This window comes from Halictus rubicundus, chromosome 10, assembly GCF_050948215.1.
Source record: "Halictus rubicundus isolate RS-2024b chromosome 10, iyHalRubi1_principal, whole genome shotgun sequence".
NCBI classification, from domain to species: Eukaryota; Metazoa; Arthropoda; class Insecta; order Hymenoptera; family Halictidae; genus Halictus; species Halictus rubicundus.
Genome location: NC_135158.1, coordinates 8,856,626 through 8,877,412, shown reverse-complemented (window position 1 = coordinate 8,877,412; position 20,787 = coordinate 8,856,626). Strand labels below are relative to the sequence as shown.

At 44.2% G+C, this 20,787-nt stretch overlaps 1 protein-coding gene across 1 annotated transcript in view; it reads left to right on the top strand.

Moving 5' to 3' along the window:
* Positions 1–123: 123 nt before the first annotated feature.
* Neur (E3 ubiquitin-protein ligase neur) overlaps positions 124–20,787 on the top strand; it is a 98,938-nt gene continuing 78,274 nt past the window's right edge. Inside the window, exon 1 of the mRNA XM_076795455.1 lies at positions 124–403. Within this exon, the coding sequence (XP_076651570.1) occupies positions 370–403 (34 nt within the window). The 5' untranslated portion in view covers positions 124–369. The remainder of the gene's footprint in view (positions 404–20,787) is intronic.

Here is a 20,787-nt window from a genome sequence, read left to right as displayed (position 1 = left end):
CAGTGGTGGAAAGTGGTCGCAACGAGAACGAGGATAACAATGACCGAGTTACCTTTGTTAATCCGCTGTCCGACGACAACAGGAGCCGACAGCTGGCGAGACGTATTCCGCGTCTCGGCGGATGATAACGCTCGGCGATTCAAAATCCCGCGGGTCGCGCGTGCGCAGCTAGCCGCGGGCCAATCACCTCGTCGCTCCGAAGCGGCCGTCCGTCTCTGTCGTAGCGACACTGCGGGTACACGATGTGATAGTATTTTTCGAAAAATGTGTCGGTCTTTCGCGCACTCATGCGTCCGGTTTTTCACGTGAGCACGCCGCGATCACCGAGTGCTTTATCTCGTGCCTGCCATCGCCTTCGGCGTGAGAATAATGGGCCAGTCGTCAAGCAACAACGGGCGCTGCGGTGAGTGTCGATTTCACATCCGTATTCGTGATTGTGTGTTGTCGGCCGCCCCGACGTTTTTTCGAGTCGCACTGCACGCTTGACATGTGTCAACTGCGAGGGCTCTTGACTTTGCTGCCAGCTCCTGCGCAAGTTTCGTTGACTTTTTTCGTGGCATTGCGTCGTCCGCGCGGCGAGAACCTTCTCGACCCGGAGGCCGTCTTCGCGTCCGTCACGGCCGACGACGACTTTCCTCGGTGAATCCCTCCTTTTTTTTTTTGAGGTTATGTCGACGGTCACATCAGAGGTGCAGGTCCGCACGGGAACCGTCCCTCGGCGACGTTTAATGCCCGATACGACCCGCCGCCGACCCGCGTTCCCCGCCGTCCACGCCAGCACCCGCAGGCCTTTTCAATAATTTTCGAGCGTGTTTCTTTTGCCCATCATCGATCCCCGATTTTCCTGCCGCAGTGCTCTAATCTGCGCAAAACGATCGTTATCGCCGGAACGGAACCCTGCTTTGTTTTCACGCTCGAATTTCGAATCGAGCCGATCGACCGGCGAACTTTTCCTATTACCCGTCGAAACTACCGTTGATTAACCTGTTAACCCTCCACGACAAGTTTACTCTTCCATTGCAATTCGTCGGTCCTCTTCCAGTCAATTTTTCTTCTTGACTCGTCCAGAGACTATTGGGTCCGTTGCAGCATCAATTGCATTGTATTTGTCGCGATATTATATGTGATCGACTGTTCTGGGTCCATGGAACTTTTCATGGTGAGGAAGCGGTTGGTAGATTAAATACATTTATGCTCGTATGTCGACGAATTTATTATCCCATATGAATTACATTTTAGGAATTTTTAGGAATTGGTCCGGCAACCGTCGGGGCTTATGGAAACTGTATGAAAGAGTTGTAAAATTAACAGGAAAGAGTTGTTAGTTTAAGAGAACTTTGCTGGAACGAAGGAAGAGGAGAGGGCAGAACAGAGAAGTGATCGTTGTCTGCATTACTATGCGGTCTCGAATCGGTCTATTTGTGTTGGAGTGCATAGATAAGTTTTTACGTAATTTTCCAACAGATATCGTGTGGTCGAAGACGAATCGGGGCGAACCAGTTTATGTTTATACTTTCTCGTAGCTAATTACTAGCGATTTCCACTATTTATATCGATTGCTTCTCTGACCGACCATTGGTACCAGTCGCTCGCGCATTATGCAACTTTGTGGAACATTGTTATGATTGTTATATGGTTTTTCCTTACATTGTTTATAACATACTTTCGAGAGGAAGACACTGGCAAATTTTAGTTGAAAACAAAACGGATATACGTCGCGGATAAATGTGTTGGTAATACGATATTGGAAGTTGATACTTGAAATTTGATTTGCGAGCAGAGATTATGCTACCCTGTCTTACCGGCACGTGTTTGCTCGTCGACTGGACGAGAGCGACATCTGCCATAGGGTATGCAACCTTGTCGGTAAAAGTGGAACTAATTGATTTTGTAATGTTATATGGACAGACTGATTAAATAAACATTTTTAAGAATTATTTAATAATTAATATCCTTAAAAGGAAGAACATTAGTTGAAATTACACAAAGATGCTAAAAAATGAATTTATTTTAGTATTCTTTATATCCTCTCTAGTTATGCAATTTAAATCGCACTTTTCATAAAAAATAATATAAAATTGTGCGTCTTTTAATTTCCAATATTCAAAAATAATACAGATTAATGTTCTGATGCCGGTAATTTATATGAAAAAATAATGTTTAAAAGATTAACTGGCTATTAGGCTAAATATTTTACTAAATTCTCCAAATCATTAACTAATCTTTTTTTTTGTAAAAGGAACAGAATATAATGTCTTTTTTATTAGTTTCTTAAATATATTAAAAGAACTTTGATCATTTATATATTTTTTATTTTTTCCACTCTACTGTAAGTGTGAATTAGAAAGATAACTAAATACTTTAACAATCTTCATAACGAATGCGACTTCGATAATTACATAAATAAATATATTGTTCAAACAGTCCCACCTCTCCAAACAAAGTGTCTCCTTTGAAACGATGAAAGCATAAAAATTTCGCACCTCCAGTCATTTCACCATCTATAACGAAACAAACAAACAAACAAAAGGGTGCACATGGGGGTCGTACAACTCGCAGAAAAGATTCTGTTTAGCAGAAAACAGCTGGCATATTCGAAGGGGTTCGAACAAGTTTATAAATTAGATAATTACTCTTCAACGAATGACAAAAATAAACAGAATGTTGTGTACTCTTTACGTAACAGAAGGTAACAGTACAAACGTATACAACAGAAACACTCTCTGTTCGATGGCTTTATTATCCGCATACCGTATGTCGTTGATAAAAATATATACTTGAGAGAAATCACATTAACCCTTTGCACTCGAAGCTGTTTTAACTCCAAAACGAAACATTTCTTCCGACCTAGAATATTTCCCTTTTATATATATATATTTTGTTTTTCATGTTATACAATATTGACATGTTGTACAATACAGAAGTGTTTAGTAATTTATAAAATACAAGCAAACGTAATAATGTGAAAAATATTTTGAATAGTGGTACAGCAATTTTTAGTGGTGCCCTTGCAGTCACCATTCGAGTGCTAAGGGTTAATAATATTCATAATCTGCAATTATAAATTCAACGAAGGCGGAGCAATTAAGAAGCATTAAGGAGCATTTAAGAATCTATTTAAAAATTGTACTTTATTCACCATTTTGTTTATTCTTCCCTGATGTCCAAGAAAAATGTAAATATTTTCAAAACTCCTCGTCTGCGAGGGTATCGCGAGAATTTTCGCAAATTTTCGTCGCGAGAGTGACCAGGCGGCGGCTCTTGGCGACAATTAATTGCGCAAGCCGTGCATTGTCGCAGCCGCAATTCGTCAACGAGACGATTTCCTTCCGTACAAATATTTTGCCAGCTGCATCACTCGGCGTCGGCGCGTCCTCCACGAGGAACACCTTTCGATTTCGTTTCGTACAGTCGGGCTTGCAAGATGGTCCGCCACGGCACAGGTACGCCATGGGTACCTTGGCATGGGCCACAGATGTTATTGTCATATTGCAGACACACGGCTCACCGGGATTCGGAGCCGTAAAACCGCGGACTGCAGGTCCACGGAAATCCTGCTGCGGTGGCCAACCCGAAATCATCCCCTTCTATTATCGAATACCGGCGTCACGCGAGCCAACTAGAGCGATTTGCTTTAATTTGCTCTAATAGCGACGCACGATCTTCCAAATTCAATGCCATTGTCCGAATAAATTTCTGGAAATCGCGGATTCGAACTCGAACAATTATTCCCTTAACCCTCATCCTCCGAAATATAAAAAGATCCTAATATAATCACTCTACCTTGTAAATCGGTATATTATCGTTTATAAACTGCGGATCTTTATGCGGAATAAAAATTGTCCGAGTCAACTGCACGAAACAGAAGTCAAATGGAAATGCGTATTTCTCCTTTCGATCGTTTGAATAACGTTAATTCTTCTTGATGTCTTTACAGTTTTGTGTTTGCATTTTTGACATGAATTCTCACCGATCCGTAAGAAGATTTTTGCTTTACCTTGAGCACAGTAAAATGTCTGCAAGTATCATTGTTTCCCCGTCACTTCTGCAAACTGTTCGACTCGCGTTGCCCGCTAATGAGTCGTGTCCGTTCGCTAAATATCGTGGTTATCGTAGCGAAAAACCGGGGGCGGCGAGTTCGCGAAATGTCCGGACCGGCCAGCGGACACGTTCGAAACGTGTCCGACTAATTACCAGCGGAAACTGCGACGGGGTCAAAGGTAAGACTTCCGGGGAACAAGGAGGAAAGCTCGTAGACGACGCAGCGGCTGTGGTTCAGGGCAGCGACCCAGTTCTCATATGTATTTATACCAGAAGATGCTATGCCGGCTGCGTGTGGCCATTTTCGAGCGGTCTAGAGAAAGAGAGTGACAGAGCGAGAGAGAGAGAGAGAGAGAGAGAGAGAGAGAGAGAGAAAGGGCGACGAGAGGAGAGAGGAACGCCGGGAAAAGAGAGCCGTCTCGTGCGTCACGAGACGTGCCATGGCGGCTAATGAATCTGGAAATTTAATTCCGACTTACGGGGAAACCGATGGTACCCGATGATAAACGCAACGGCCGGGTAGACCCGGATTTTTCTCATTAAACCGATACAGGAGATCAATTATCCGATCGCCGATTAATTGGAGCGCTCGCTAAGCCGAGATCGGTTACCGTAAAGAGTGATCGAGGAATAAGTCGTGAACGAGGTGCCGGAAAAAAATGTTCTCATCGTTTGTGGTACACGCAATGGTCTTGTATGGTGTCAAGAGTTGTTTAAACTTTGTAAACAATTTACAGTTTAAATACTTTTGAATGATCCAATCGTGCCTTCTTTGGAAATCGTTTCCCAGGTCTTCCGTAAGCGTATACGAAGCTCGATGGATGCTGATCGCGTAATTTATGTTTGTTATGTGCAAACGACTCTGTTGTATTTTTAACCGGACTATGGGCACGGAAATTTTAGTTTCTTAACGTTCTGCAGCTACGATCCTTGACTTTGATGCGCCGAATGCGGTTGTGCTCGTATACAAATTGTCTCGCGAGGAACTGGCAACCATAAGTGCACGGATCAATTGAAAAATTGAAGTATACTTCCAAACAGGTGTTTTTAGTTGAACAATCATTCACGAAACCTCGTAACCTCGCGAATTTGTCCATTTTAACACTAGAACTACCGAGTGATAAATACGACTTCTATTCAAACCTCATACCATTTTTATTCCAGCGTGTGCTCCAATAAAGAAGTTCATTCAAAAATTTCTGATGAAAACATTTTTATAATTTTTGTAATTGTGAAAGAAAAAATTAGGAACCAGTCATTTTGACTGGATCGGTAGTTCTAGTGTTGAGCATTCTGTCGCCATTTGTCACAATCTGTTTGATCGTCAGAAAATTGTTTAAAAATATTCTCGGTCTACCGGACGAATGTAAAATCGTTTCTGAAGCTTGTCAACGATTTCACAAGATGCTATCCGCTTTTCTCCGGTTTTCACTTGCGGTTTCGTTTCGTCGCCCTCTACCTGATCGCGCCACGTTTGTCCCCAGCCGAACAAAAGCTCGTCGCTCGGGTTGCACGTCATGGTTTCTTTCGATTTTGCGCCACCGACTACCTGCAACAACGAATTTTTCTTTTCTCCGTCGAACGGTGCGCAACCAGGCCCTGGTTTAAATCGCGACCGAAGTTTTTCCCGATTTCCCTACGCGTTGCACAATGGCCACGGTTCAAAGTGGCAATCTTTAAAAGTCCCGTCCGTCATTGTGCGAGTCCACGAGGTTTCTGCTCTCGTGTTGCGAGATCAGCTGTGTCGAGTCGCGTGGGAGGATCGACCGGCTGATTGTGGGATTTATACAACGTCTTTCCATCGAGGAAATCCCCGTCGAATGCGCAACGTTGCCGAGAATCTGGGAAACTTGGCCTGCTGACAGTATGATCGAAACGATTTTTCGAAATGCATTGTAACGGGTGTTGCTAGGTGGTGGGCGAGGGACAAGTTAGGTTCCTTTGTGTGTAGACTGTGAATTTCTATGGAAAATAAAAACTATATTAACCCTTTGCACTCGAAGCTATTTTAACTGCAAAACGAAACATTTCTTTCGACCTAGAATATATCCCTTCTATATATTTTTATTTTCATGTTACTCATACGAAAATGATGGAATCTATTCGTTCAATACTGAAACGTTTAGTAATTTATTAAATACAATCAGATTTAATAATGTAAAAAATATTTTGAATACTGGTACAGCAATTTTTCGTGGCGCCTTACAGTCGCCATTCGAGTGCTAAGGGTTAATTCCAAGATACAATAGAGATGTATTTCTTTTTTTAATAATTTTGTAGGTTTGAAAAACAGTATTCTAAAATTCTTTAAATATTTTCACTGCTCTGCAGTCAATCTATTCATGTATGTCATAAATGTATAAATTCGCCGGTTTATTTATGTAGAGCTAATTTGTGTTAGATGGAGGAAAAATGGTCAAGATATCTTCGTTTGCAAAGTGTCGACAGGGCCATTTGCTTACCGCACGATTTAATAGTGTTTTATCGGAACCCACGACAAAGAAGAGTGAAGATGCACCGAGCAGCTGAGGCCAATTCCGGAAACGGCAAAAATGGCAAAACCCGTGAGGGGGTTGTTGGCCAGGCGGGAAACGGGAACGTCCGGCGCGGGGGAGGGCTAAGAATTTGTTCAGGCGGCGAATTCGCCCGACCAACGAAGAAGAAGACGACCACGACGACTACAAAACACAGATATATAGTCTCGATAGCGGCTGTTAATTCAGCCCTGGCCACCGGCTATTCCCAGTGCAGAACGTTGCAACACATAGGCCGAAAGTAATCCCGCCACGCTGTATTCTTAACCCGTTGCAACGGCAGCCGGTGGGGCAACGGGGCGAGAGGAGTGGCCACTGAGGACGAAAGGAGGAGGAAAAAAGGGCAAAAGAGTGGGTCTATGACGTCAATTGGAAAAGGTTCCTCTCGTGCCACGGGGTGCGAACTGCGGCTACTCTCAGCGGGGTCCCCCCGTCTTCTTCGGTGACGACTCGCAGTTCGCAGTCGAAGCCAGTTTCCCGTCTCGTCCTCGGCACTGGCATAGCATCAGCTTTCTTCCCTGCAATAGCATCAGCTTTCTTCCCTGCAAAAACATCGTCTATTCCCTGCGAATGCATCGTCTCCTCTCTACCAAAATTAACCCTCTCCAGAACATCCTGTCCGGTTCGTGGCAAAAATTTCATACGATAACAAATATTTTTGCCAAGTCGAAATTCTAGCTTCCCAAAGTCAACAGCAGACCTTCGGTGTAATTGTCCGTAAAATTCATCTTTCTTATGATAGATTATTCATAATGACGTAATTTTCACAAACTTCGCGTACATTTAATGTATTCTGTTCGCGAAGAAGATGAATAGCATCAACAGTACCATACGTATTTTATTTTATCCTCTAATTCTATCAAATTATTATTCATGACATTCGTGACTCTAGTGCGATTTATAGTAGTGGACAGACTAAAACAATTTGAAAATATCGGTACGTCAGTTTGAGCCGATTGAGATTGTTAACACTAGAACTACCGAGAAATAAATACAACTGATGAATATTGCTTTGTAATCATGACAAGACTACATCTATTCAAACCTAATACCATTTTTATTCTAACATGTGCTTGAAAAAGTTCATTAAAAAAATTCTGACGAAAACATTTTTATAATTTCAGTAATTGTGAAAGAAAAAATGAGGAACCAGTCATTTTGACTGGTTCGGTAGTTCTAGTGTTGAAGGAAGAATGAAATTTCTATTTGGCCATTGTTTTGCACAATTAATGCAGACAATTTTTATTTTTTGGGAAGGGATTCTTTTCAGCAGCTCGCTAAAAATTTGATTCCTTAAAAATCGATAGAACTTTTAAAAACGAATGTACATCGTTTTCCAATTACTTCTTAATCTGTGGAATTGATCGAGTTTCGAATGAACGAGATATCGAATGGTGGAGAAAATTGTTGTTCCGAAAAATAGCTCTCTATACCACTGGTCTGGTCCCGTGCTCGTCTGGTTCTTTCTTCTCGTCTCCTCTTCTCCATCTTCTCCTCGTTAGAATAGGCGAAAGTACGCAGAGAGTGGCATCCACGCGATTCGCACGAGAGAATTGGCCGCTCGTCAAAGAGGCTATTTGCAACCCTCGCGGATTAATTTTAAGAGAGAACGACGGTTTAGGAACATTCTCCCTCCTCCATCTCTTCGTCCTCGTCCCCGGTTGCGTGCCCGCGGCCGTCTCCTTCGCGGTTTCCGCTTTTAATTGTCGCGGAAACGCTCAGACGCGACACTTGTTCGCGATGAATCGCTGACCGTCGCGGACAGATACTAAATTGGAATTTTCGCGACTCTACTCTCCCCGCGATTCTCGGCAAATTTCACGTACCGAATTTATATTCGTAATTGAGCCAGCGATTGAATTAGTTGACGCAATTACCGGCGCGCCAGACACACGCGCGCGACACGCAAAAATTGCATTAACGCACGCGCTCGAAAGAATGGAGCGGATGAATCAGCGCGAAATGCGTTCTATTACGATGTCTGCGTGTTACTGTCCTCGCGTTCAGCTATTTCACGGGCAATGTTCAAATTATTCCTGTGAACAATGCTGGGAAATTTTATTCGTGGAAGTCCGGTTCGTCAAGATATTTTTGATTTCTCCTTCACGAGTAAATTCATCTCTTTTCTGACGAAATATTTTATTTTATATCAATTTTATGAAACTGCGAAAAGACATACAGTCGTATGATTGAATGTATGTTTGGTTTATGCTCGCAAATAAGACATGCAGCAGACAAGTACCAATTCAAAGGGGCTCTGTCAGATTCCAAGGAGACCAGCGGCGCCCATTGTTGACGCTGAATAAAAATGTTTAAATAAAAGCGGGACGACTTCCCCGAGCGACATCGCGAGCTCATTAATGAATTTCGAAATAATTTTCCCCGGCGAAAGACCGGCGCAAGAAAAGCCGTGTCTCCCTGCAGACAAAACCCATGACCGAACCCTTTGACAACACGGGGGTGGTCCCGCTTAAATCCCCGTCTCTGTCGGCGTACAAATTTTTCTCGAAGGGCTCCACCCCATCAAGTTTGTCGAAGGGGTGGTTCCTATAATTGCAAGGGTTACCCTATTCGTCTCCTCCCTTAACGAGGGATAAAAGTCTCTCTCTCTCTCTCTCTCTCTCGCGCGCGTAATGCTATTTTACTTTCTTTCGGACGCACCCCTTCTCGCACCCTGTGCCCCTGCACGTAGACCCTGACATTTACGCGCGACGAGCACTGGAAACGCGGTTTAATTGCGGCCAAGGGTGAACTCGCATAATTAATCACCGGCTGGAATAAAAGCCTGCGCTTCGTTCCGAACTTGGCACCGGGCGGGGGTGGTATCGATCCGCGGCCACTCGATATTACTGAACCCGCCATCGAATCGATGCTTTTCTGTGCTCGTTTGCTCGAATCATTCGGAGGCTGCGTTGTCAACAAGCAGGCACCGTTGTTTAATCATTTTTTTATCCCGAAAAACAACAATTTCTCGATTTTATAAATAATTGAAATCAATTCAGCAAGGTCGTGTGTATCAGACTGCGAGCCTTCATGCGAAGATGAGAACGGTGTTAAAAAATATTTTTTTACTGCATTACAGGTTGTATCACATTCCAAAGAAAATGAAATCTCATTGGATTTTCAAAACCTCTTTCAATACCGAATTCGAAAAAGTCAAAAATGATACGAGTCTTAAAACCTTCTAATAATGGGACTGCGAATTTTTATGTACAATGAAAATTGTCTGCATTAATCGCAGGGTACAGGAGCTACATAGTATTTTTAAATTCATGGCACACCGAATGCATTATATCAGAAGCACATTCATAAAAAGCGCAGCACCCATAGGAAATAAACGCAAGAAAAGAATTTTGTATGAGATCAGGGTTGATTCGAGCTTCAACCATCACAATCGCACACAAACTATTTCGCTTTTTTTTTTATTACCAATTTGTGGTTCCTATTCGAATCTCAGTGCGTCCGAGACACGCGTGGGGTGAATCATTTTTTGGGACACAGTTTTTTTGACTTTTTTTTTTGGTCAGTGGCCCCTTTGGAAGGGTTGAAACTCGAAGCGACGCATTCGAACGTGCTCTCGAAATGTCATAACTCATCGAGTCACCGAAGTTGTTGGAACAAACAGTGGGAAACGTAGCACTTGCCTCTCAGACGGACACTAATGGCTCGTATTTAACCCCTTGATCGTTGTCGACGTGGTTTCCACCCCCTGTCCTCGCTTCGAGCTTCTTTACACTTGATAAATGAACTACAATGGCAGGATGTTTTTACCTCTTTCTTTTGTGCACCAAAATACAATCACACATGCGCTATTCCTTATTTTTCCAACCTTTTTTTCCGTACCATAATCAAACTACCCCCTGTCGAATGCGAGAAATATCGAGTTCATACTGTTGCTAAAAATGAATAATAGAAACGAGCACGAATTCTTTTACTCGAATTATCAATTTATATTTTTCTGGTACTTAGAATACTACGTCATGTTTGCATCATGATTATATATTAGATATTATATTTATATTACAAATTATACACTAAAACTTATATATTAAAAATTATATGTTATATATTAAAGATTGACAGTTTATATTTTTCCGTCACTTGAAACGTGGTTTCAAGCTGAAAAATTCGACACGTTACAGGGGACAGAGTAATTAACCCTTAACGCTCCAAGTGTGCCTCTCAAGCACCACCGATGTGCGACCGATTAATACAAATGTTGTAATCAAAATTATATTACTTCTGAGATGAATAAAGATTGTTTTGAATTACTTTAATATTATTATTTACACGCGATTGTAGCATTTAAAATCCGACACTTAAAAACTTGCGAGTCGAAGTATGATGAGAATAAGTCGGAATTGCCGGTCGATATTCACAATTAACACTAGAACTACCGAGTCCTAAACGTGACTTAGACTTATCCCTTTATAATAACAGCAAGATTTGCCCAGGTTTCATACGATTTTTATGGTAACATGTACTCGAAAGAATTTCTCGTGGAAATCATATTTTCAGTAATCGTGAAAGAAGAGATCATCCACCGGTCATTTCGACTGGTTCGGTAGTTCTAGTGTTAAAAGTCGGAGCGTTAAGGGTTAAATTCGCGAGACACGGTACTCTCGATTCGCGACCCTGGCAAGGGAAAAGGGTGTGAAATGTCGCGCAAGAGTGGAGGCAATGCGAAATTGCCAGCAATTTTTCCGGCATCGTGTCCGCAAACTGTTCGTCCGTGCGCGCCGGCTGGCAGAAGCGTGGGCTTGTTTCCTGAGGAGAGAAAGAAAGCGGCGGCGAATCCTTATTATTGCCGAGTGAATGCGAAATCCAACGCGATGTGGACCGATGCACCCTTTCGCGGGGCACAATGCTTGCACGTCCACCGGGCCCCTGGGCTCACAGTCGCAGCTCCCTCTCCACGACGAACATCGTCATCCTCTCTCGTTCTTTACTTTCGCGAACGGACAATACCAGAAAACGATCGGCCGTCTGCTTACATGCGGGCGCTATACAAGCCACCTCGGCGACAGATACAATATTCCCGAACACTATCGAAGCCCTTTATTGCCAGCTGCATCCGATCCTCGACGATTGAATCCGCACCGGATTCTCTGCACCGTTTGCTTCTGGAATTTTTTAATCTTTATCGAAGCGTTTCTCCTTTTACAGCCTTGTCTTAGCAACTAGACTGTGGATCTTTACACGGAATAAAAATGGTTTGAGTTGGTTGCAAGGTGCGGGGAGTAAATAAATAGCATTTTATCTCTTAACATCGTGCTGTAACGAGTTTCTCCGCGGCTGTACCTATTCTGTCGGAACTTCTTCATGTTGAATCGTTTCGTGGGAGAAAAAGAAAATTGATACTTGGGCTACGACTACGTTCATTTTAACAGAGCCTGAGATGCAGTAATCGACGATTGCCTGGGTATTTTTTTCGATTGCTTTTGGAATTCTACGAAAATTGTCTAACTGTTTCGCAATTATCCACGGAGTAATTAGGAGGTATTTTCGAAAACACTAGCAGGCAGGAGCACGCGCGGGCAGGTGGACGCGCGACTTCGGCCCGTTCTAAATTTAAGCGAGTTTAAAAATTCCTGATCGGCCCGCGGTCCGTTTGCTTTTGCGCACTGCGGTTCTCAATTGAGCCGATGACGGCGTGACATTTTCGATCCGCCCGCTGACATAATTCCCGTCCCGCGGAAGTCGTCGACGTTTCGCCAACAACATAGCCGCGAGAACTCGCCAATGCCCCATGATTTTCCCGTTCGAGGATCTGTTATAGCACCCTGCCAGCAGTTAGGGGTGATATTCGAAACCCTTGAACTTCTTCTTCGACAACGATTTGATTAAATATTGTAAATTTTTAATCGCGTACTGTTCATTGTTCAACAAAGTAGCTTCACGGAAACCAACCCGTTAAGTCTGCTCGCCGCAATTTTAAATAAAACGTGAACTCACCGTTGAAGCTAAGGATTGATTTGAAAGGATCAAAATGGATCCGGAGAGGCAGGATTCAAAGAGCAGAAATTTAGCTTGATTGCCATTCTTGTTCCCGCATCCTTGTTTACGCAGTATCCACTGTGTAGCAGAGGCACCTGCAACCTTTTCTATTCCTGTGCGTGATTCGCTCCGCGGTTATACAGAGTTTGACAGCCGGTATGAATCATGAATAACAGATTTGTCAAAAACGCAGTTGCATTGCCACACGTGCTTACGGTGTTCGATCATTTTCGAGCTCTAAAAATCGAACATTGTTACCCGACGAAAAACCGATCGGCACCTGCTTCCTTGCAACCACACGAGCCACGGGCTCTCTCGTTGTTTGCCGCGCGTACTTCGAATGACTCGAAGAGAAATGGTTTTTCAACCACCTGTTTGTCAAGCTCGCAATAACGAACCGCAGTCTGGGCGCAATAAAAAAAAAACAAAAAACAAACGCACACGACGGACATAGAATCGTGTCCTTGTCGATCGTTTACGCGAAACCGTCGCTGTTTTATATTTCGCCGATCCCGCGAAATTTATGCACGCTCGATGGGGAACATTCACACTAACACTGTGCACGAAATTCTCACGAATTACTAAATTCCCGTTGAACAGGTTCTATTGAAATTTTTTCTATTCAATGTTATACTAAATAAAATACTAGATAAAAATTACCTTCGGGGCTCAGCACATTAGATACGACTGGTCACGTTGGTAAGGTAGCTTATCCCCTAACTTCTCCAACTTAGGATCTCGAAAAAGGGCTCTGTAACTGTTCCTGAAAGGCAAAGCATGGCAAACCAAGCCCTGAAAGTTGACCAGAATTATTAAGGTCACCAATGAAGTTAGCAGCTGACACCAAAGACACAGCACGAGCACATCCTGGCCCACATTTTGCACGTGGCCCACTTTAAACAAAAAACAAAAAAAAAAAAACAACAAAAAAACCGTAAATTTCTCTTGACATGGTCTGATAAACAGAATCGATCTCCAAGGGTTGTAGCGTCCGCTCGTGCGAACAGCGAACTTTGATACCAAAGGGTGGATCTTGAGCGGATCTAGCGGCAACTGTACCAATAACCCAGCCTTAATAACCTGTAGAGAGTCCTCGCCGACGCGGTTTTTCGCAAATCGTCCACTTTCCGCGGCATTATCATTTAATTGCTCGGCATGTTTCTCTTCCGTATACGCGGCTGTTTGGACCTGTTCGGGACCAGGAGGCAATTCGAGGACGTCGGTCGGTCCGGACCCGGCACATCTGCCCATTTGTGGCAGGTGGCGACTTATCCGCTTCTCTCCTGCTCTCCTCTCCTCTGTCTCTCTTTCTCTCCTGCTCTCCTCTCCTCTCTCTCTCTCTCTGCCTCGCTGGTGCCATCCCCTCTTCGTGCGCCTCTCGGACGTCTCCTGGTGGTTCGTCCTTGTTCGAATAACTGCCTCCCTGTATCTGCCGCCTCTCTTTCGAGAGACCCGGTCTCCGGAGAGCCACGCGACAATACCGCGGCAGGCGCGTGTCAGCGTTCCCACCTTGGCGGGGAGAATGTCGTGTGCCCCGGTAAAACGGCCGATGCCAGTGCGTGGCTTGTAATTATTAATCATTAAATTTACCTCGCGACCGTCTGCCCGGAGTAACCAATCTTTTTCCGTCGGGTGACGAGCCCGGCGCTCTTTCGCGCCGAACAAAACCGGAGAGCTGCTCGCTGGAATTCGCAGCCGAAATTCTCGCTCTTTCGCGTGGATCACGAATGCCTCTGCTCGATTTGTGGGAGCGGAACGGGTATTTCACTTCGATCTACGGATGATTATTAACTGAAAATAAGATAAAACGAAAATTCTGAGAAGATGGATTCGTGCACCAACCAAAAATCTCGCAGCACAAAGTGCACGACTATTGGTTAATTGTCGGTCTTTGAAAAAGTCCTGACCAAACGCACTTATCCAGAAACCTCCCTGATAAAAATGTCCGTTTTGCCCGACAGTTGTCTGAATCCTGGGACAAATCAGTGACAGACTAGCCAAAAATTTCGCAAATTGCACGACCGTTGATTAAATTCGCAGCCTCCACCCCCGCGCCAGGTAACATCCTGCTTGTCGGAATCGCGGCCGATTCGCAGGACCGGCAGGTTTCCTCCCCGAAGATCAAGATCCAGTTCAATGCTCCCCATGTTCCGGAGCACACCTCAGTCTCTCCTCTCCTCTCCTTCTTTCTCTCGTCATCCTCATCATCGTTTTAAGTGTCTCCTACACCCCGTATTTATCCCCACCACGTGTACCAGCTAGCCACGCGCCACCATCCTCCATTGTCTTCTCGCCAACGGTCTTCCCCTTCTCTTCATCTCTGTCTCACCTCTCCCTCGCCATCTCTCTCTCCCTCTCTCTCTCTCTCTCTCTCTCTTGCTCTCTTCCAGGACCCTGCTGTTCTCCCTGGTTCTTTCACTCTTCGGTCCTTCCTTCGAGTCTGAAATTTTCAACATCTGTCGAGCCTCCTACCACCCTTGATACGTTCACTTGGTAACAACGCCATCCCCGTATACTTCGGCTGCTTCCTGTGATCCCGAAATCCCGGATCGCCGAACTGGGATCTAGAGGAGAGGGTGAACAGAGGCCAAGAAGCACACTCTCGCCATCGTCGTCGTCGTCGTCGTCGTCGTCGTCGTCTTCATTCGGTTAGAGGACTACCGGAGCCTCCTGGAATTTCGTCGTTCTGCTGAATTATGCATGGCACTTCTCGCGAACGCATAGCCGACCCGGCAGGAAGCTCGGATGCTGGTATCGATATCTCGTGATCGCCCGTGTCGAATAGATCTGTGATTCTCCGGGGCTCGTCCCGAGAGGGTTTGATATATGCCTCGGGTGTCGCTTGTCTTCGGAGGGTTTTCACATTTGTCGGGAAGATCGGGGTCTTCATTTATTGCACCGACACCGATGTTGCTCGATTCGATCGGTACGTGCGTTGACCTTTTCAGTATTTATTTTTATTGATTATCCCCCGAATTGTCGGGGAAGACGGACGCTTCTTATGACTTCGTACCAGTCACATTAGATTACTTCGAATTACGCATCAATGTTGTTTTAGACATTCTTGGACCTTCTGCTTCGAGATCAACGTTGATCTTGTTGGATCTAGTCTAGGCAGTCGACAATTTGAATTGTTAGAAAATTGAAATGTAGATAGGACATGTAACTCTCTTTCTATTCCGAGTAATGCCGGTTAAACACGTGACCTATAATAACCATTCTTCGTCTGGTATTTGTTCGAAAATGAATGGCTCTGAATGGGAGTACGTAATCGTCGTGATACACTTTCTATGCAGTTCTTAAAATAAAACAAACTCATCGTCATCGTCTCCACAATTATAATCCCAGTGGAATGTACACTGCGTTACCTCGCTATCTAACCCAAAGTTTCTCAACCAACATGAAGATCTCCCACCAGATAGCTGAAGCACACCGACGCGCGGGGACGTCGTCAAAGGGAAAGTTAACGATCGCGACAAAAAGAGGAAACCACGCTCGGCGTCGAAAACGTTGTCAATAGGCATGAACCTCGCAATTTCATCCCGAAAATTGCACGCATCGTGGCAATCTATCTTTTGGATCTTGTTCGACGACCGCGTGCACCTCGCCTCGCCTCGCCTCGCCAGAGATCCCTTTCACCTCTTAATTCGCCGGTAGTCGCTAACAACGTTTCCGAAATGCTGCTCGATATTGTCCCGAGATAAAAAGCTGCCGAGCATCGTATGGGTACCGTTCGGGGTCCGATCATCATCACCAGCTGACTCCGTTGGGTTCTGGCGCGTGCCAAACACAGCAGAGAGAACCTGTCGAACAAAGTTGCGTCCTGCTTTCCGCTTTATTAACGGGGGCCATCCTGCGCTTGACCACGTGTTGTCCCGTCGATAAAAATCGCGGTCGGACCCCGCCGCTGCCAAACCCTGTCAAAAAGAACGCTCTCGGTCCCGGTTCACGCAATTTACTGCGATTCGCCCTCGCGATGAAACCGATACCACCCCCAGCGCGCGCGCGCGCGCTGTCTACTTCTTCCCCAGGCCCCGAAGACAATGGTACCTCGGCCAGATAATCGAGTGACCAGTGTCCGCCATTGTCCGCCAGCGGGCTACCGGAGTCGTAAACATCGGAGACAATCGATCTTAACGATCCGATGATTTTATGCTCGCGATCGTACGCTCCGATCGAATTGCCCCCGTGAGTTGTTCAGTGTCCGAGATCGACTCGTGGACCTTCGAACTGGAGGACGCTTTCAATTGGAAAAATTGCGGTGCTCTGGGAACAGTTCAATTGTCGTTTTGGGTGATGAAAAGACTGATCTGGATCTGATCTTTTCTATGGCGTTAGCAGGGATTCTCAGAAAAAGTACCAGGGAAGTGTTTCGTCAGGGAGGACCTAGCCTTTCGGATGCCAGCGAGTACTCTGAAATTATGCCATGAAATTTTAATGCTTAGAGAGCTTCTCAACCCCGTATTTCGCTTACAAGAGGGAGCAGAGACCCCCGGTGCTTCTCAGAATGTTATTTCATCTAAAATCGCATAATTCAGCCGGTCCTTTTACTTTCAGCCTCGTCAATCTTATCGCGTTATTTTGAGAATGTTGCGGGGCTGAATCAACTCTCGGGAGGTTAACAAGATGCCTGCATGTCCCTTTGAAAGGGAAACGAATCAGTCCGTCGTCGAGAACACGTATACACGGGGGGCCATCTCATTTTGATGTCTCTCTTTTTCTCTGTGGTTCTCTAACTTGTTCACACGTTGATTTCTTATTCAGGGAAGGAGCTGACCCAGTTCTACCCTTTCCTTAGCTGGTCTCGGATGGAACCGAGGCATGCTGATCACGCGACGGCTATAATATATCGTCTGTAACAATATCGCGGGGGATTTGCAATCTCTCTCTCTCTCTCCCTCTCTGAGGTAGGATGAATTCCAAAGAAGCTCTGGCTCAACCCTCGGTGGCCTTTGGCCACCGTATGAAAGGACTAGCTCTCCCGTTACCTGAAGAATTTCAGGATCGTGCCCCAGGTTTTCCCGCTTCATTGACTCGGGGATCGACGTGGCACGTGGTGCACAGTTTTCGGCTCTCCTTTTTCCTCGAACAAAGGTTACGGGTACTTCTCTCCATCTTTCGGCCAGAAGATGGAGAAGTCGGTGCAGGACACCGTGAACCTTCGACGGTAGACCTGGTACATCATCGACGAAGCACCTGTGTTCCTACTGTTTCTCAGACCCCGAGAAATTTCGATCGTTCCTGGATCTAATCTGCCTCCTAAGAAAACGATGACGTATCTTTAATCGCTGTACACGGATTTCGTATCTGCAGCTTTGTTGAAACATCTTCTGAATCGTCAGAAAGAGGGTTTTCAGTTAAATGTCCAAAGGAGTTTCGAGGTAAATTATATTTCTAAAAATCTTATCGGATTTTTACTTCTTATCGTTTCGCCCTTTTGGTAACCAAAGTAATTTTAAAGCTTTGGTATTCAAGGTCTCTCGTCTAAATATGTACGTTAAATTTTTTAATCGATCAATTGCTGAGTAAATATTGATTGTAAGCTCCGGTATTTATTTTCAAATCTTTATCCTGAAACTATAAATCAAAGTAAAATAAGAATGTCCAAAAAATTCTTTCCTGCATCACTGAATGATTCTATCGAAATGATTAATTTCCAGTGTTCATGCACACATTTGTATGGAATAATTTTAGCTCGATTACTGTGCTGTAAAAAGATTCTGCTCTCGGAGTAACGTACTTTGAGGGTCGCAGGAGCGAAATGTCGCGAATACATTGTTCCACGGGTCTGAAGAAACCCACCAAAAAAAAGATTGAGAGAGAGAGAGAGAGAGAGAGAGAGAGAGAGAGAGAGAGAGAGAGAGAGAGAGAAGGAAGGGTTTTGCCGAAGGGGGTGACGGGTTCTTCCGCAGACCGAGAACGGACATAGCGTTTTCTTCATCCTCGTCGTTGTCCCCTGTTTCGCTCTTATCCGTGTCGGGGGTGGGCACAGGGGGTAATATAAAGTGGGTGGATGAAATGAATGGGATATGTTGTGAGCGGTTCGGTTGAGTATTGTTGATCGAACAATGGCGTCTGGCTTGTACACGCCGAGAGAGACCCCAGGAGGCAGCTGACATTCCCTGACTGCGAGGAAGAGCACCTCCGCCTGGCAACAACCGCTTAATAAAATTATCTTGGACCAGCCGACTGATTTCTTCGTGCTCCCGACAGCAATTTACATGATTTTCCTCCATGTCTGTATCATAATGTATCGCAATGCCTATAAGTTTCTTCTATTCTAAAATATAGGACATTCCCTAGGGGTGGATTTTACCTTAAATGAATTCTAACACCGAGGACGGCTTAAAAATATTTGGCGACTTGTTTAACACTAGGTTTAATACTAGTTCTAGTATTTTTAATTTAAAATTATGAAGATTCTAAGGATGCATACGTGGGAAATTATCTAGCAAATTTATTTCTTTGAGTATATATTATTTTAAAAGTAATGCAAAATAGTCACTTTCAGTGCTCCGTAAACCTAGTGTTAACGAACACAAAATACTCGACAGACCCAGGGTGCTTTGTCACTTGACCTAAAAAAAGAAATCGAGAATTTTTTTTACCAATTTTGTTCACCAATTGAAGCAACCTTCACGATTTAATTAATCATTTCATCTCAATTGATAATATTTCAACGAAAGACCAACATACCGGAGAGGAAAGTGAAACGATTGAAGTTAAATGTTAATTAATAGTCGGTTCTCTGTTTCTGTTTTCTCGAGGACAGTCGATATCTTCCTCCCGGCAAGAATTACATGGCTCATTTGTAGATGACCATTAACACTCTTGTAATTTTAATTGTGCTGTGCCAAACTGGGTGGCAGACGGCAGCTGCTGCGAAATGTAATTTTTTAAATTGCCTGAACGCGAATGCAATAATTATACTGAGTTTGGGATTATCGATCCACTAATTGTAAATAATGACTGGCGTGTCGCTTGCCTATAAACGAACACGGTTAACGTCGTTGCACGTGAACGTGAGTGATTACAATCATTTCAAGAAGTTCGGTCGGAACAGAATTAATTTAATGTATTCATTAACGTGCAGCGAGTTTCGCTTTCGTTGCTTGTGTCGGACGTGTCGCGTTTTCTGTTTGATCGAAGTGGAACAATTACGATACCAGTAAACAATGAAGTTAAGAAAATTTCTTTTTAAATTATAAATAATTGAAAAATGCAGAACCAACGAAGAGATACTCAAAGAATTCGTCGTTTTATATCCATCGCGTGTTCTAACGTTGAAAAACAGTTTTTAGACAAAGTACGCGAGCTTAATTAAGCAGATTAAAATCTGAAATGGAACAGTGCCATATATCTCTCTGTTCTGCGTGTTTTAATCTTCCGAATTGTTGTGGAATATATCCGCTAAATTGAAACCAACTTTCTTCGGGGTTTAAGAGATTTTTCCAGGAGATCCGTTCGCGAAAGAAAAATGTGTATCGCGTTAAAAGCGACCGGACAAAGGGACGCCTTGAAGTGAGCCGTCTTGTCAAACTGGGTTATCTCTGTAATTACACGATTATGCAAATTGCACCGGGTAGGACCGTATTGAAGAGCCTAGACACCCTCCGTCCGAATTAAGGATCCTCCCTCCGTAGTCTCCTTCGAACTTCTTAATTATGTAGTACCAAAGGTGCTTGGTCGGTATCCTCTGCAACCTGTTACTCCTATGTGCAACCTTTTATGAGCTATTGTCTGACGGAGGCGACCCGCCGCGCAACATGGCGTCTGAAAAATTAATAGAGGGCGGGGTCGTCGACTGACGAGGCGTCTGCGAAATAAATCGTCAATTTGATTAACGACGTCCTTTGAGGGCGGTTTTGCACCATCCGCAGGAAAGTTTCTTGACTTTTAATTCAACTGTTAAGCGGCCTTCATAATTTATAACTGATTTATTACCTTCAGCCGGAATCTTCTTCGCCCGGTCTTCCCGGCGAATTTCGGAATCTCTGGAAAGTAATTTGCGAAAGTGCGAATAAAATGGAAATTTATGGCACAGGCACAATCTCATTGTTGCGGAAATTCAATGGGAACGTCTACTAAATTTTAGCAAGTAAAAATGCAAGTAAATGTTTTTGCAGAATAGTATATTTTTATCGGAACAGTTGAAGCTGAACAAATTTTAATTAAATGCGAAAGGCTTCGTTTGAAAATTCTGTTCACCTTGCCT